Genomic DNA, 17,719 nt, shown 5'->3' with positions numbered 1-17,719 from the left:
ATTCAGAAAGAAAAATGTGGGAAATAAACCTTCTAATCCCCCCCCCCCTCCCCACCCAAGTTTTTCTCCTGGAAGGACTGGAGCTGCAGAAATGCCCTAAAGGCAGGGGGCCACTCCCACTTTGTAAAGGAAAAAAAATAGTTAAGTCTTTGGTAACTTAAACCTCTGGAGTTCTGCTGGGTTAAATAATAAAAATTATTAAATATCTAGGTATTTTAAAATAACAGGATGCTGAAGTAGCAATCTGAGTTTGCCTACTTTTGACTTCTTATTACAGAGAATCTAGAGGATGGATTTGAATCTGCTAATTAATGTGTATCATACTTTATTTGAAATATATCTCTTAAAAATCTGAATGTATTGCTAATATGAGGGATGTTAATTATTTCCTTCTCACCTAAAAATTAAGGTTTCTGCAAGTTAAGAATACTAATTGGAAAGAAATTGTGTAGTTTTGATAATAGAAGGCATAGAGATGTATTTTGAAGGAAAAAGAGTTATAAAGCTGTGTGTATTTTTTCCTGGATGGATAAGAAGGTTTGTGAAAGTTGAAGAAAAGTTTGTGGAAGTTATAGCAAGATTGTGAAGAAAATCTTAAAAGGAAATTATAGGTTATCTGAATAACAAATTTAATTAGATAAATGGATCTAAAGTATAAAGCATTTGCAAAAGTGTTACATCTTCTGAGGGATCCATGAAAAAAAATCCAACTTATTTTAAATTATATATCTGATAATAAAAAAAATCAGATCATCCCCTTCGAACTGGATAAAAATTATTAGCACTTATAGAGTATCTGGATTTATAGAAGTACTGGCAGGAAAAATCAGGAAAACCAAAAATGGATTATGGGATACTAGCAGTTAGCAGCTGTGCATCACTGCAGGTTGCCCAGGACCAAACCAGAGAGAGTCGGACCTGCATTACCACCATTTGTTCACCATCCAGAACTGTAATGTCAGTGCTGACATGTACACATAAGGAACTGTTGGACATTGAAATTGGGTCTCAAAAGAACTGTTGGCCTAGAAAGAAACTCACTACAGACTGATTCATTTGCCTGTCACCATAACCATTATTGCTTGTCTCATTTTCGGTTCTTATAAGTGTATTTCTAATAGCACATGATTTCACTCATCTAGGGGAAATAATGAACAACATAGACTGATGAACAAGAACAGACCCAGAAACAAGGAGGCATGGATCAGACTGTCGGGCCTCAGAGGGAGGGTAGGGGAGGGTGGGGGTAAAGGGGAGAGATTAACCAAAGGACTTGTGTGCAAGCATATGAGCCTAACCAGCGGTTAAGGACAACAGGGGAGTGGGGGCATGTGTGGGGAGGGGTGTGGGATGGGAATGGGGGTTGAGGACAAATATGTGATACTTTAATCAATAAAGAAATTTTAAAAAATGGATTATGGGACTGCATGAACTGAAAATAATTATATGGTCTTTGTAATTTTTGTTGAAAGTATTGCTGATTTTTCATCTTTTTTTCTTTTCTCCAAACATAAAGAAACTTGTTTCTTTTCTTAAATCAATTTGGTAAATTATATATTTTTCTCCCTACTTGATCTCTCCAGAATTTGGCAGTTCTTGATGAGTGAGTCATGGCAATATGTTTCTTTCCATAAATTCAACAAGATCAGTTTCCAACTGTAGTTTTATTAACTAAGACTTTGACTGGAATATCATGTCTTAGAGAGACATACCCAGACTCTGGATGTCACCAGAAAACTGACTTTGAAGCCAATAAGAGCACCTTGGAGAAATAGCTGGTACCTTGCTTGGTCATGTGGTTCATGCCAGTCCTTCCAGGTAAAGAACAAAGGTTGTTTTCCTGGGAGATGGCAAGGTAAAAACCTCAAGAATGTGAGGAATTTACCCAAGTCTATAGGTATTGCAGGAAAACCTGATGGCAACTAGGTGGCTCAGCTTCTTTGCCCTGAGGGGCTAATTAAAATTCAATCATGAAATTCCAGCAAAGCAGATGTTTAAAAAAGCCTATGATCAATTGCTATTCTTATTATGTTCGTGCAAAACAATCAGGCCAAATTGAAACTAGACTTACTACAGTAAATAAATTGGTCTTAATTTGGTTCCTTAATAAAAATGAGAGTGATTTTTTTTTTTTGCGGGGGAGGGGAGGATTGTTTTTCAGTAGACTAGTGAGTTCAGTAGATTCTATAACACACAGTTGTGAATATTAGACTCTAAGCTTTGTTTTTCACCTATGAATTGAACTGGATTTCCTGATTTATCTCTAGCTCTTGCCCCAATAATACTAAAATTTATAACACAGTTATAAGCCCTACCAGGTTATAAGCCCTACTCATACTCAGGGAATACACCTCTAGACACCATTTTCACCTCTTTCCATGCCCAGGCTTCATCATTCCTCTGACAAAGAGCAAGGATCTCTTGGCACTGGAGGTTAACTTTGTTCCTCCTCAGCATGAAGCAACTACAGAAGAGACCTGAACCCTTTTTCTCTGAAAGGATTCAGAGCCAAGATCCTTGAGGGGGGATGAGATAGGCAGTTGGACAGACATGAGCAGAGCAAGGACAATGGGCCAGGTACAGAAGGTCACCAGGGTGGAAAGCCCCAGGTGCCTAGCAAGGGCCATCACTCCAGTGTGAAGAGGGTGCCAGAAAGGGAAGAATGGGTGACCAGGCTCAAGGAATACCTCAAGGGCATCTTTCTAAGGCAACATTTGTTATAATTGCACTCTTGACAATTGCATTCAGAAGAGATGAAAATATGTGGGTATATTTAGCAAAAGAAATACTTTTAATATCTCTGACTTTTGCCTTTTTAGAGGAACCTATGTAGAACAGACCTTTATATCCTGCCTAGCAAGAGTTGGGACACCTATTGCTAATATACAGAATTATACTCATTCTATTCATCTGGGGAAGAAAGTCACATACAAGGACCTTTATGCATTGGGACCCACTGTCCGGGAAAAGGGTGCAGAGATGTTATCTCTAAAGGTTGCTGCAGTAGCTTTACTGGCTGTTCTAGTTATTGTCTTTCAGTATCCAATAATCACAATATGAAATGTTCTGATCATTTCACCCTCCCTTACAGTAATGGACATGCTAAGCTGCTAATGGTTTAGTTTCTGATATGTGGGTAACTGTTTATTCATATATCCCTGCCAGTAGCACAGGGAGGCCTTGTTCCTTAGGATGACTGACTGTCTTTATGCCCCAGAAATATCACAGGATCCAGACCAAAAGAGACCTTCTCACAGCTGTGGCACCAGACTGCTGATCTCTACCTTGGAGCTCTGCTGAATATATTGCTTCAACCATTTTTGTTGTGCTGGTGATGGTAGGCTCCCTTAATGTAGAAGTGACCCAGCTGACTTGTAGCATGGTAAAAGCCCTGAAGGCCACTTCCAGACTATACATGGGACAAATCAAAAGCTGAGCCAGGTCAGAGAGGCAGTTCTATAGAATCTGACCTGACTTATCTCCTGTTTATTTTTACAGTCTAACTGCTTGCTGCTGCATTCAGTGTCTTCTTCTTTTTAGATACTGTATTTCCTGTATTCCATCTTCATGAACTACTTTCAAGACAGAAGCAAAGGCAGTCCAGCAGGATGAGACTTTTCACCTAAAACTAATCTCATATATATGAAATGATAGAAATAGCAGTGGGGAATGCTAGGGGCAAAAACAGAATATTGGGGACTAACTATAATTATAAGACATATTCATCATGCTCTGTTAACCTGATTGTTCTGTGCTGACTAGAGAAAGCACATTCTAACCTGGCTGAGCGTTATATGCCCTGGAACATGGGAGCTACTATAGGAATGCAGTCCATCCTCCTTTTCTGAGAACTGTGTAGATTACCAACCTTGTTGATGAACCAACCTGGTCCCAGAGGCATCTGCCCTTTGCAATCACAAGCCCCTATGGCCTGTAATCTGGTCCCTGAGACACCTGGAGGCACCTGCCCTCTGCCATACCCCAGCCCACATTGCCAGTAACCATTATGCTTTGCCTACTTTCCCATATAATCCTTGTCCCTCTACCCAATATAAGCAGCTGGCTTGTGGAGAGGGGCAGAGCAGATTTTTATGGATGACCTGCTGCTCTCCCATGCTGCTGGCAGTATGGGAATAAACACTCACATATGATTCAATCCTGTCTCTGCTTAGTTGGCTTAAGTTGTGACAAGCAGCCCAGACCCATTGGTTGTCCAGTTACAAATTGACAAACAGCCTAAAGCTGTTTTGGTACAATTGTGGCAGAAACTCAAGCCTAAACAGCAATTTCAGGAACTGCACCATGGGAACCAGGTGGTGCTGTCAGCTCCCCCTTGATGGAAGGAGCCTGAGAATCTGGACTAGGGATAAGGATGGTGAATGGGGATCAGAGGCCCCATATAGAGCTAACAATCCACTGGACACCACAAAATAAATAGAAGTCTTGGTCCTGGTAGATACTGGAGCAGAATGCACACTGATCTATGGTTATATCCATACATTTACAGGCTATGTTACTGCTGTAGATGGTTATGGGGTAGTTCCATAAAGCTGGAGCAATTCGTGCTCTGCAGGTAGATTGCCAGTTGCCCCTGAGGTCCTATCAGATGTTTATCTTGCCCCTACCTGAATATATATTGGGCATCAATATCTTAGCTCAATTAGGTAAAATATCCACAACAATCAGAGAGTTCTATTTGGGGATGTGAGCAATGAAGCCCATGCTCAGGGGAAAGGTGAAATGGACACCTGTGAAGCTCCCTGCACTGAGGCAGGTTATATTGGTGAGACAGTATTTCTTACCTGGGGGGCATGCAGAGATCACCTATATGATAAAAGAACTATATAGAGTGGGCATAATTCGTCCCACCCAGAATCCCTTTAGCAGACCTGTCTGGTTAGTCTGTACACCAGGCGGGTCCTGGTGATGACTGTGGACTACTGGGAGTTTAATAGAGTCGTTTCTCCAATCCCTGCCACTGCCTGGTACACAGATGGGTCTGCTAAGGGCAGTCTGCCCCACTGGACTGCAGTGGCCATACAGCTGAGTACAGACATGCTATGGCTGGATGGAGGAAGCCAGCAAAGCAATTTATTGGCAGAGCTGCAAGCGACTTGGATGATACTAATACATGAATCAAGCCCTATCACTCTGGTGACTGATAGCTGGGCGGTCTACAAAGGCCTCACCTTGTGAATACGACAATGGAAAGAGGACAGCTAGGAAGTTCTGCACCTCCCTTTATGGGAGCTGAAATGTGGAATGAGATCTGGGAAAGGACAAAAGGCTTGGAGGTCTCAGTACCATGTACTGGCCCACAGTTACATCCCTTCCAGAAAATCAGGAGGTGGATCAGTGGACCCAGGTCTGATACATAGAGGAAAGCAGTGACCCTCAAGAAGTGGCCTGCTGGCCACATCTAAAGACTAGCCACAAGGGGGTACATACTCTGGGAAATTGCCAAACAAATGGGCGTGAACTCACCCATGCGCATAGTAAGGAGGCATGCCAGGAGAGTTCTTCTTGTCCTCTCGAATGTAAGAGACAATTGCCATAGCATCTTGGACAGATAGCATCTTGGACAGGAGCACCAGCCATGCAATGGCAAGTGGACTACATAGGACCCTTGCCACTGTCTCAGAACTGCAGATATACATTGATGTGCATTGCTACTGCCACTGGCCTGTTGCAAGCATATCCTAGTAAGAAAGCAACCCTTAAGGCTACCATGCAGAGACTTAGGCAACTGTATGCTACCTCTGGACGGCCCACAAACATCAACCAAGACACTAATTTCACTGGCTACCAGGTGCAGGAATGGGCCAAATGAGATCGATATAATATGGCCCTTCCATCTGCCCTACACTCCTAAAGCCGCTGGATTGATGGAGGGGATAGACAGACTGTTGAAACAGGCTCTGCTAAGAGAAATCCATTCTTTTAAGGGTTGGATGCATAGGTTGTCAGAAGCTCTGATGGAACTCGATAGCTACACCAGACAAGCACGTCCTACTCTATATCAGCTCTTAACCAGCAGACCACTGACAACAATGAGGATTCAGTTGGAGAGCTTGACTGCTGAATGGACTCCGAAACTGAGGCCACATAATGCCATATTGTTGAGGGATCCATATGACCTAGGGTCAGGGACCAGTCACCTAAAAGTACCTTGGGTGTGGCAGATTCCCTCCAGATGGTTAGGGCTCATTGGAGCCCATGGGGAGGGAAAAAAATCTTAACATGCAGATAACTCCTTGGTTGCTTCCAGTAACCCCTTGTCAGCTGGTGGTGCAGAACCCATCAGACCAAACACTAAGGGCATGATGGTTTGGAGTATTATCATTCCACCCCCTTAACTCAGTGCCTCCAACTGCCCCATCCCCTGCTGGGAACTCAGTGTGGCATTGTAAACCAGGGCAGAAACCACTCCCAGGCAAATGACAAAAAAGCCTGTATTTTGCCTGAAGCTTATGATTAATATTTGCTTGTGCCTGTAACTTCTTTGTCTTTCTGGCCATAGTGTGCGGCATGGTGCATAGATCTTTTATCATTTTTCTTCCCAATCTCAGCTGCTGTTAGTTTAGAATGGCAGCTTACCCATTAGCTAATCATACTGCCCAAGCCCTTAATAGTTCCAACTATGGCCCTAACTAGTTTGGCTCAGTGGATAGAGCGTCGGCCTGCGGACTGAAGGGTCCCAGGTTCAATTCCAGTCAAGGGCATGTACCTTGGTTGTGGGCACATCCCCAATAGGGGGTGTGCAGGAGGCAGCTGACTGATGTTTCTAACTCTCTATCCCTCTCCCTTCCTCTCTGTAAAAAATCAATAAAATATATTTAAAAAATAGTTCCAAGTATGCTATAAATTTTTTAGAACAACACAAATGAGAAAAATAGTGTTGCATGACCACATGGCTTTAGATATACTTACTGCTGCCCAGGGAGGAACATGCGCTCTTATACGTACTGATTATTGTATATATATTCCTGATAATCATCATGACATATCCCTTGCTCTGACCCAAATGACCAACCAAATCTCAACTATTCAGCAATTAGGAATTGATCCTCTGTCCACTTGGTTCTCTCTTCAGTCTTCGTCCCTGCCTTGGAAGGGGGCTCTGTTCAGCATTATTATTGTTTGTTTGTTAATGATACTGGGCATCTATGGATTATATTGTTGCTGTGCCTTCCGACTCCAAACCATTGTGGTGCAAAGGCTCCGAGGGAATTTGTGGAAGGTTGATGCTTAGAATGGAAGGATCCATATTAATCTGGAGTGGAGTGTAGGGGAACTCACTTTAGAGATGTAATATGGCTCCAGAAGCAAAGGTGTCTAGGAAATGTTGGACTCTCTGTTTAACTTTCTGTGACTGTTTAACTCTCTGTGGCCTCAGTTTTGGCTGACTACCCAGAAAGCGGAATGCTGCCCAAAGATAATCATCAGGCCCCAGCCAGGAGGTTAATGAATGTGTAGAGTGTGAATAACTGCGCGATGTTATCTGTTAACTTAGAAATGCATTGTTTAAGTTATGCAATGTCTGGTCACTCGATTGTACAAAAGTAAAAATAAACAAAGAAGAAATGCATTGTTCTTTCTGGTGGTCTATGTGACTATCCACCATATTCTTTTACTAATTAATGCCTATAAAAAAGAGACCCTTGCCGAAACCGGTTTGGCTCAGTGGATAGAGCGTCAGCCTGCGGACTCAAGGGTCCCAGGTTCGATTCCGGTCAAGAGCATGTACCTTGGTTGCGGGCACATCCCCAGTAGGGGGTGTGCAAGAGGCAGCTGATCGATGTTTCTCTCTCATCGATGTTTCTAACTCTCTATCCCTCTCTCTTCCTCTCTGTAAAAAATCAATAAAATATACTTTAAAAAAAAAAAGAGAGACCCTGTCCTGAGAGGCGGGCGGTGGATTCTTCCCACTGGTTACCCCTGGGAGCAAGCAGCTGCTTTGCCCGTCTGTGTAAGTTTCTCCTATTAAAGCTCTTATGAACTTGAATAAGGCTACAGGTCAGTTCTTCGGAACCAATCCTAGATTTAGGCTTTCCCCCAACCGTATATTTGAATACATGATATAATTTAATCCTTAAAATAATCCAGTGAATCTCTCTCTCTTTTTTTAAAAAAAATAAAATGTCTGCTTTACAAAGGAGGAAGTTGAGACTTAGAAAAGTTAAGTGACCAGGCCACAGTCACAGTCACTTAAGAATATGGTACATCTTGGATAATTCTGATAGCAAATTCATTAGTAATAAGCCAAGTGCAAGCTAATGCTGCTCAAAATCCCCTATAATGGTACTCTTGGGAAAAGAGTTTATTACAATTGTAGAATTTCTAAGTGCAAGGAGTTATATCTTTCCTTGGAATTTAGATAGGATAAACAATTAAATGCCAAAAATTCAATGGTTGTTTTTTTCTATTTTTAAGACTCAGAAATTGTGGATGTGAGTAACGGATCATGTCTCTGAGAATTAACTCTTTCTGAAGAAAACTCTGCAGAGTCTGGATCCTGACCTGATATATAGTACCTGTAGATTCTAGATTCCCAATGGGAAAAGGAACCGTGCAGAGATTTAGCCCAGGAGCTCCCCACCCCCACCTTTCTTTTCTTCTTCTTCTTCTTTTTTTTTTTTTTTTTTTTTTTTTTTACAGGATCCCAGTGATATCCTCAAGGAGCAGCTGGCTTAAAAACTTCTTGGAAGGAGAAGGAGGGATCTTTGTTACAAACTTCCTTCCCTCCTCCTGCTTCTGTTCCCTTACCCTCTGCCCCCTGCAGAGTTGTGTTTTCTGGGAATCAGCAAGCAGGATCACAAGTGGTCTTTTCTTTTTTTCACTCTCTCCCATAAAGAAAGCTTTATCACGTGTGGCCTTAAACTTGCAGCAAATTGCAAAGAAATGGCTCAAAGGCTTCGGCTCTTTCTGTGCCCTGGGAGCTGAGATGCACGTCAGTGGCACTGCCAGCCTGGCCTGTTCTCTGCCGACTGCCAGGGAAAAGAGGCCAAGAGGAAAGAGGAAAGAAAAGAGATTGCCCAGGGGTGAGGCCATGCCCTTCATCTCTTCTCCCTCCTAATCTGCACCGTCTGTATCCATCCAGGCTCTCCCCACCTGGCAAAACTCCTCAGAGCTGTTGTCCCATCCACCCCAGTCTGCTCTCTCAGTCTGTGGAGTGTGGTCCAGCTTCTTGCTGAGCACATTGAGAGGAAGTGGCTGTCTTTGATCTCCACCTCCAGGTAAGATTTGGTTTCTGCCTTCCTGTTTTGTGACTATCACTTCGGATCCTCGCAGGGGAGAGGTTAATTAACCCTTGAGTTCTGCATAGCGTCTTATCTATAACACTTTTCCATGGAAGGTGTTGGGCCCCTTTGTTAAGCTGGTGGAAACAGGAGACGAGACTGGTTAAAGAAGTCAGACACATCAGATCTAGGTTCCCATTTTGACTCTGATGTTTATTACTTGGGAAGTTTTTGACAAGCTGTTTGACTGTTCTGGGCCATATCATTTTCTATGAAATGGGAATGATAATGCTAAACTTGTTCAGTAGTTTTAAAAAATAGCCAAAAATATATAAATCACCTGGCACATAAACAGTACCTATTAAATCTGAATCTGACACAGTTATTTTTATTGGGAGATCAGCTTTCTAGAGAACACACATTCCTGAAGGGAGGGATCTTGGTGTCCATCTTCCTGTGAGATGACTGAGAGAAGAGTGTTGGGAAGTGGCTGCCTTTCTGACTTGGGGCAGTCTTTGGAAGCTGATTGCTGGATGGTGGGTCACCGGATCAGGGCATTTGTGTACTCTAACTATAACCTTCTAAGGCCACTTGAGCTCGTTCAAGACCAGAGGATTGATTTTCAAACCTATGGGAACAGGGAATTCCTTTTTTTTTTTTTCTTTCAAACTACAATGAAGAAACTCTGCTTGGTTAATTTTTCCCTCTCTAGAATAAGTTCTACTTTAACCCATGGTGTTGGATGAGAACTTTGCCATGCCCCTTTCCTGGAATAATCTCTCTAAGTGGTAGAAGAACAATTAAGAATTTCCCAAGTACAATTTTTTCTAAATATCTGTGCTGTTGCTCTACGTCTGCAATAGCAAATCAAGAGCAAAAGAGAACGAGCACCTGCAGGCCCCAAGGATCTTTCTGTTCCTGTCATTGAGCTTCTTCCCCCTCTTTTCACAGAGGGATGAAAACCGCATGCTCCTTGAAACATGCTGTACTTGAGATGATGATAGGGCAAATTAGCCATCAAAATAAAATTATATTTTTACTAAAGCTATTCAGTGTCAGTATTTTAAGTGGGATATCATTTTGCCCTAACACAGCATCAACGAGGATGACTATAGTTCTCTTGTTTTGATATCACTCCTGGAGACTAGTTAGAGAGATTTTTGTGTCAACATCTCCAAATGTAAGAAGACGATCTATTTCGGTGTCTTAAGTTTTTAATATTCTTTTCAAAATGGTTGTTTTTTTCTCCTCAGCATTTATATTCTAAATGTAACCCTTTTAATGTTTTCAAACCCATGTGAATAGGGAATTCAATATGTAAGTGATAGTAATTTTCTTATTAAACAATTTCTTTTCATTTCCCAGTCACTGGCTGATGGGAAATAATATATCTGGACTCCTAAAACAGTAGGTCAGTTTGAATTGTATAGTTTAGTTCTTGGAAGAAGACTGCATTTTAAACTGTACTTTTAATATTATTTATTTTATATTTTAAAACCTTTCAGGTTCATACTTTTTTTTTTTTGCTTGGTGATATTTTTATTATTTTAAAGTATTTTTATATAAAAAATTGGTGTTTGTTATAGAAAACTTAGACAATATAGACACACAAAACATTTTTAAAGATCATCTACAATATCACCAACCAGAAATAATGAGTGTTAAAATTTTCTTAATGGAATTTCTTAAGCTTGGTTTCTATGCATATACTGTATATGTGAATGTATAGGTGTTTCTTTTATAAAAATAGAATGTTTATACTGTTTCGGAGCATGTATTTTTAAAACCAACTCTATAATGAAAAATAGTTCTATATGTACATATTTACTTCTTTACACTAATTTCTAAGGGCTTCAAAAGATTTCATTGCATAAGTATACCATAATTTACTGGACATTTAGTTAGTTTTATTTAATCATTATAAGCAATGGGTTTCTCTAGGATTTTACTTAAAGGTACTCAGTAGTTTTGTACTAAAGAAACCTATTTAACATTGTATAACCCCATTTTTCCCCAGACCCTGTTTTCATTGTTTTTGAAAAATATTGTTCTGGAAAAGTAGTTTCAGTCATCCAATCAACATATAAAGTTGGTTATTGTTATCTGATAGTTGATATGAAGAATTTCAATTTATAATTTCTTAGAATGTGTCTTTAAAATCAGAAATGATGTTGAATTTTGTTACTTGATGTTTTGCATCAACTGAGATTTTATTATTTTTCTATTTTAATTCTCCTTTTACAACTTGAAGTATGATTGCCAAATAAAAAGTATATATTTAAGGTGTACAATGTATGTTTGAATTTTTAATGTGGTGATTTAGGTGAATATAGTTCCTAATATTATTACATTTTAAAACTAGATATTAATTATAAAATATTAATTAATTTGAATTTACTGTTTTTTTTGTATTTTAGCATGTCTAGATTTGGTCTGAAGTTTTCCTTTTTGTGCTATCTTAATGAAATTTTATTATAAAGATAATTTTAACTTTGTCAAGTGAATGGACACTATTATCATCTGTTTCCATTATTTGCTGTCTTTCCTTGAAAGACATCTCTTGGCAAACACTCCTATTACATCATCTGTCCTTAGTATTTTTGTTTAAGAGCTAGTTTTAGAGTATTTTTGTTAAGGCTTCCTTTGCTATTTTCCTCTTCTGGTTTATATCAATACAGATAATTAATATTTGCTAGAAAGTTATCCATTTGGTCAAGATTTTAATTATTTACATTGTGCATAGTTTTATGCTTTATACTCCTAATATTTCCATCTTATTAATATTGTATCCTTGTGTTTTTGTCTTTTGATTTTGTTTAGCATTGCCACCTCTTCATTTACTTTCGTTTTTAGGATTTTTAAATCTTTTTCTGTTTTACTCACTTTCCTTTGTCTGTATTTTGAACGTTAATGTTATGCACATTCATGAAATCAAGTAATCTAAAAGTTTAATAATTATTGCTTTAAAACTAGGCCTTTGCTGTACACTTCTCGACTCAATTCACACTCCCTGGAGGAATCCCTTCCACTTTCAAATTGTTTAGGTCTCTCTTTTGATATTTAACTCAGTAACATGCATATTGGCAGAATAAACCTAAATTTCTACCACAGTACTTGGAACTTTGCCCCTAACTTTATTTCTTTAGTAAGAATGATGAAAATATGTAAGACCTCTATTAATATACAATGCATCTTCTGATAAACATTAGGGTGACTCAGAAATTATTTTATTTTTGAATTCTTTCACTTAGATTTCTTTCTCAGGCAGTCACTGAGCGAGCCATGAGGAATCCTAAAGAAATGGGGCATCTGATATGTAAATATTGATATGAACAGGGATAATATAGGTTCAGAGTATGTGAACATGTCCAAGACTCGGTAAGGACAGGAAGGGTGGGAAATTAAACACAGAAAGGGAGGCCAGAGACTACGTTCACCCTAATTAAATCTGAGATACAAATTTTACTGTGATTTCCTTATTTGTCAAACTAAAATGATAACACAAATTGGTCCTTTCTTATTTTTTTTCCTCCATGTTTTAAGGCTTTGGATGTTGGGGACTTATAGAAGTCACAATGTGGTATTCTAGGACTCTTCTGCTTAAGAGGATAGATTTAAAGGCTTTAAAGACTTAATTCTAATGAAGCAATATTCAAATGACCGAATTCCTCTTCTTCCTTTCCTGACTGCTTCTAGTTTAAGCTGGCAAGACCACAAAGTTAGCAAAATTCTGCCTCATTATTTATTCCAAAGGCAACATTTAAATTTATTCTTTGCCATAATGAGGCTTAACCTGGAGAGAAATGCTGGCACCCAACTCCCGATAGCAGGATTATTTAATCCAACATCCTGGTCAATTTTAATTGAAAAACTTTGCCAATTTACTGTGGTACAATAAGGTACTCTCAGGTCAAATTATGTCTGCAGAATTGTGATCTATTGTGAAATAAAAATATTATTCAATAAACCGTGCGGGTTTGAATGAAATGTTTTTGTTTTTTACTTTTAAAATCAACTTTGACAGATCAGAGTCAAGGAACATTTTCATAATGGACACTTCATCCAAAGAAAATATCCAGTTATTCTGCAAAAATTCAATGCAACCTGTTGAGAGGCCTTCCTTCAAAACAGAATATTCCTCCTCAGAGAAAAAACAGCCCTGCTGTGGTGAACTAAAGGTAACAATCAAATGCTAAAAACTGTAAATAGTGAACAGAAGAATAACAGCAAATTAAATGGAGTTGATACTCTTGGCTCTCTGATCAGAAACGTTTTTTTCTATGCAATATAACTAGAAGCAAAAATGTGTTTCCTTCTTTAAAAATGACCTTAGATGCAATTTATTGAAATCACAGTATGCCAGGTAGTGAAAGAAATCTCTGCCTGACCATGTAGATTAAATTGCTAAGTACTACTTTCCTGGCCCATTTGCATGCCCGTTCTTAACAGAAAGAGAGAGACAGAGAGAGAGAGAAAGTGAGAGAAGGGGGGTGGGAAACGAATAGTTACTAAATATCTACCATGTTCCAGATACCAAATATTATACTATGCACAGTTATAATATTTAATCTATGAAATATCTACTTTATTCCCATTTTAAAAATAAAAAATTTGGCCTTTCTTGCTGCATGGTATAGTCAGTGGAGGGGATAGGGTTAAATGGTGCTTTTTTTTTTTTTTTTTACTCCAACTTCCTATTCTTTCTTTGTACCACACATCCACCAACAAATATGTCTTTTTGATATAAATGATAACCTACCCTATGGATATCCTACCCCTGGGTCTAGCAAAATACATATGCCAGATAGCAAAAAAAATTTATGCACCATCACTATGAATCATACAATCATGGGTGCTAGATTTGTGATAAGATGTTAAGTGTTTGGTTTATGGTTTCTTATTTTCTTCTCTATGAATGGCTCCAAACTCTCTTTGCTTTATCATAGAATAAATTTTCTTTTCAAAGCCACAATTCTTTTCAATGTCCTTTGGAGGAAGGAGGAAGAAAGGAGAGAGAAAAAGGAGTTCAACTTACATTCTGAGTAAAAATCTGTTATTTCCAAAAGAAATTGAATTTTTTTTTAGAAATTTACATGAGCTTGAGGCTGAAATGCTTGAATAAAATGTTCGATGATAACAAGCTTGCTACATTGTTCTTGGTTTGGGGTTTTGTTTGTTTGTTCATTTATTTGTTTAATAAGTTTCCAATTGTGTATCAAGCTGGAGTCAGATTAAATGTGGCCTGTCATATTTTCCAGGTGTTCTTAGGTGCCTTATCTTTTGTTTACTTTGCCAAAGCACTGTCAGAAGGCTATCTGAAGAGCACCATCACTCAAATAGAGAGAAGGTTTGAAATCCCTTCCTCCCTGGTGGGAGTTATTGATGGAAGTTTTGAAATTGGTAGGTATTGCAGATGCCTGGCTTTTAAGCACAAGGTCTTCTAGGCCTGAGTGAAGGACATCTTCACTGTAATTTGTTCTCTCTGAGCAACCAGCAATATATTCCAGGTGTTCAATATTATACGACTCATCCATTTCAGAGTTCTCAATCAGAGTGAGAGACTTTCCCGGAGGAGAGGGTGAGATGCTCTCAGTATTTTGAGTTTAAAAGTATGTGGGTAGTGTCTTTACAGAAGTCATTTATTCTGGAAGCTCCGTGGTTCAAAATTCAGAAGAATCCAAATGGGCTGTATGAAAAATCATTGTAATTATTGAAGAAGAAGTTAAACCATGAAAGGGGGTTTCTGCCCAGTAGCCTAGAAAGAAGAGAGAGGAATTCTGTTGACAAGACTAGAAGAGCAAAGCAGATAATAAAATTCTACACTCAGCTATCCGGCTTGGCCAGTGGATAGAGCATCAGCCTTCGGACTTAAGGGTCCCAGGTTCGATTCCGGCCAAAGGCACATGCCTGGGTTGCGGGCTTGATCCCCAGTAGGGGGTGTGCAGGAGGCAGCCGATCAATGATTCTCTCTCATCATTGATGTTTCTATCTCTCTCTCCTTCGCCCTTTTCCTCTGAAATCAATAAAGAAATATACTTTTAAAAAAATTCTACACTCAGGTGTCTTCAGTTAGCAATTGACTGTAGACAACCTCTTAGAATTTGAAAAGACCAATTGAGTTTAGTCAAAGTTTTAGAAGTAATTTAAGAGATATAATCCCAGTTAGTCAGCTTCTTGAATTGATCAACTAAGAGGCATTAATTCTTTGTTAATGGAGAATAGTAGCTCTGTGGTTATTACTGCCAACTGGGACTCAGATACGTATATGCTATAGTAAAATCTTCAATGGCTACAATTTCAGCTTCACTTGATAACTTTCAGGACAGCGAAGGAATATTTTAACTCTTCAACAATTGCTTTTTTGAATTCATACTACATATTCCAGTTTTTAACTCTGAATATCATAGAAAGAATTAAAAGAATGAATAGTTAACCTCTTGCTTTTGGGCATTTGCTACTTAAATCTTTCATCATTCTACCAGAATGAAATGTCTAAGTTTAGTGCTAATTCTATGGTGATGTTCATACACATGACTAGGCCAGCTTGTTAATATGCAGGTACTGATTCTGTAGGAAGGGAAATAAGATTCTGCATTTCTAAGAAACCCCAGGTGATGCTGATGCTGGGGAAGGGATTGTGGGACAGTGTTTGTGAAGTCTACAGTAGTGCACACCAATGTCCTGGGCCTTCACATTCACTCACAACTAACTCACTAACTTCCCCAAAACAACTTCTAGTCCTTCAAGCTCCCATTTATGGTAAGCACCCTATACCACTTTTGTCTCTGGTATAGTGTGTTTTTACTGTGCCTTTCCTGTGTTTAGATACACAAGTACTTACCATTGTGTCACAACTGCCTACAGTATTCAGTACAGTACAGTATTCAGTACAGTACAGTATTCAGTATAGGAAAGCACGAGGACATCATCCCTAAAGCATGGTTAGTCAGTTGTCTTCATCATCACACGCGTCTTCAGAGACATTTTAGAAAGGCCTAATTCAGCCTTCAAAAACCTGCTGGGTAGGTTTGTAGCCTAGGAGCAATAGGCCACACCAAACAGCCTGGGTGTGCAGTAGGTTAGACCATCTCAATACAACATTGATTTCTAAATGTTATCTGTATGCAGCAACCTTGTTTAATTTTTGTTCATTTTAATTGATTGTCCATAGATGGTGTAGAGTTTCCTGAATAGACAGTTATATTGTTTGAAACATAAGGTGATTAATACTATTCCTTCTAAATTCATAGATCTGTTATTTATTGGTTTTGCCTTATTTCTTTGGCCTCAGTATTAGGGTGAATAAAAGCAGTGAAAATGGGCATCCTTCTCTCATATCTGACCTTAATAAAAATGCTTTTAAAATTTTACAGATAAGCAATATGTTTGATTGTGGTTTTCATATATATGCCTTAAAAGTTAATTTGCTCAGATATTCTTTTCTTATTATAAATGAGTGGCCAATTAGGTTGAATGCTTTTCTACATATGTTAAATAACCATAGTTAATTTATTAATTTTCTTTTTTTGTAATACCTCCGTACTCCTGGTATAAACTATATTTGGTCTTTTATTATTCTTGTGTAGCCTTGATTTCAAAAAATATTAGTCTTGTAAGGTGAGTTGAGGAGTTTTCTATTATCTAAAATGCTGTGTGTATGTGGAATCTGTTACTTGAAAGTTTGGTAAAACATATTTTTAAAACTCTGTGGAACTGTTTTTTGAGAGGCTAGTGATGGTAGATGTGAAAGAATTTTGATATCCAATTCAATCTTTTAAAGACCATTTATCACCATTTATTCTTCAAGTGTATCTTCTGAGAATTCAGAAAGGATACTAAGTAAAAGAACATAAGACTCATCTACGTATCACAGATTCTGAAATGATATCATGCAGTATTTGGCATACCCATTAATGTAACACAAAACAGACTGTAAACATTGAGTCCTCTATTGTGAGGGTGGTGGTGTGGGAAGTAGGAAGAGGAGGTGAGGTAGGGAGACACATTATTTATACACTAAAAACAAACTTTTGTTTGTTTTGATTTTACTGTGACACTTTAACAAAAATATAGACATAATTAGCAATATATGCAACACAAAATTTCCTCTACTAAATACTTAGATGTCAAATGAGAAATCTCATACTCAATATTTTTTAATATGAAAATTAAAAGGAAGTTAAATCTTCTGAGAGCCATAAAGCCTGGAGCCACTATGTAATCTACTTTTCTCACTATCATTATTGTCCTCAAGGCTAGAAAAATTGCTGTTCTTTTTGCACTTGACTAACGCTGGCAATGTGAGTAAACAGTAGTAAATGAGATGATTGCTTGCAGATGTAAGGAAACACTCTTGCTAAAAAAAAAAATTGGAAACATCAAGAAGGACTTTAATGCAAGGCGACCCATCAGCTATCACAATCAAGTGCCGCATTATTGCTAAGTTCTTGCTCTATCTAGCACTCTAGTACTTAGGAAAT

At 38.6% G+C, this 17,719-nt stretch overlaps 1 protein-coding gene across 1 annotated transcript in view; it reads left to right on the top strand.

Moving 5' to 3' along the window:
• Positions 1–17,719, top strand: part of SLCO1C1 (solute carrier organic anion transporter family member 1C1) — a 56,173-nt gene that overhangs the window by 980 nt on the left and 37,474 nt on the right. Inside the window, exons 2-4 of the mRNA XM_008140474.3 lie at positions 9,101–9,236; positions 13,264–13,417; positions 14,498–14,639. Of these exons, the coding sequence (XP_008138696.2) occupies positions 13,289–13,417; positions 14,498–14,639 (271 nt within the window). The 5' untranslated portion in view covers positions 9,101–9,236; positions 13,264–13,288. The remainder of the gene's footprint in view (positions 1–9,100; positions 9,237–13,263; positions 13,418–14,497; positions 14,640–17,719) is intronic.

The sequence above is a fragment of the Eptesicus fuscus genome, chromosome 7, assembly GCF_027574615.1.
Source record: "Eptesicus fuscus isolate TK198812 chromosome 7, DD_ASM_mEF_20220401, whole genome shotgun sequence".
Classification (NCBI taxonomy): Eukaryota; Metazoa; Chordata; class Mammalia; order Chiroptera; family Vespertilionidae; genus Eptesicus; species Eptesicus fuscus.
The sequence above is the reverse complement of the archived record's forward strand: the minus strand, read 5'-3'. Positions and strand labels throughout refer to the sequence as shown.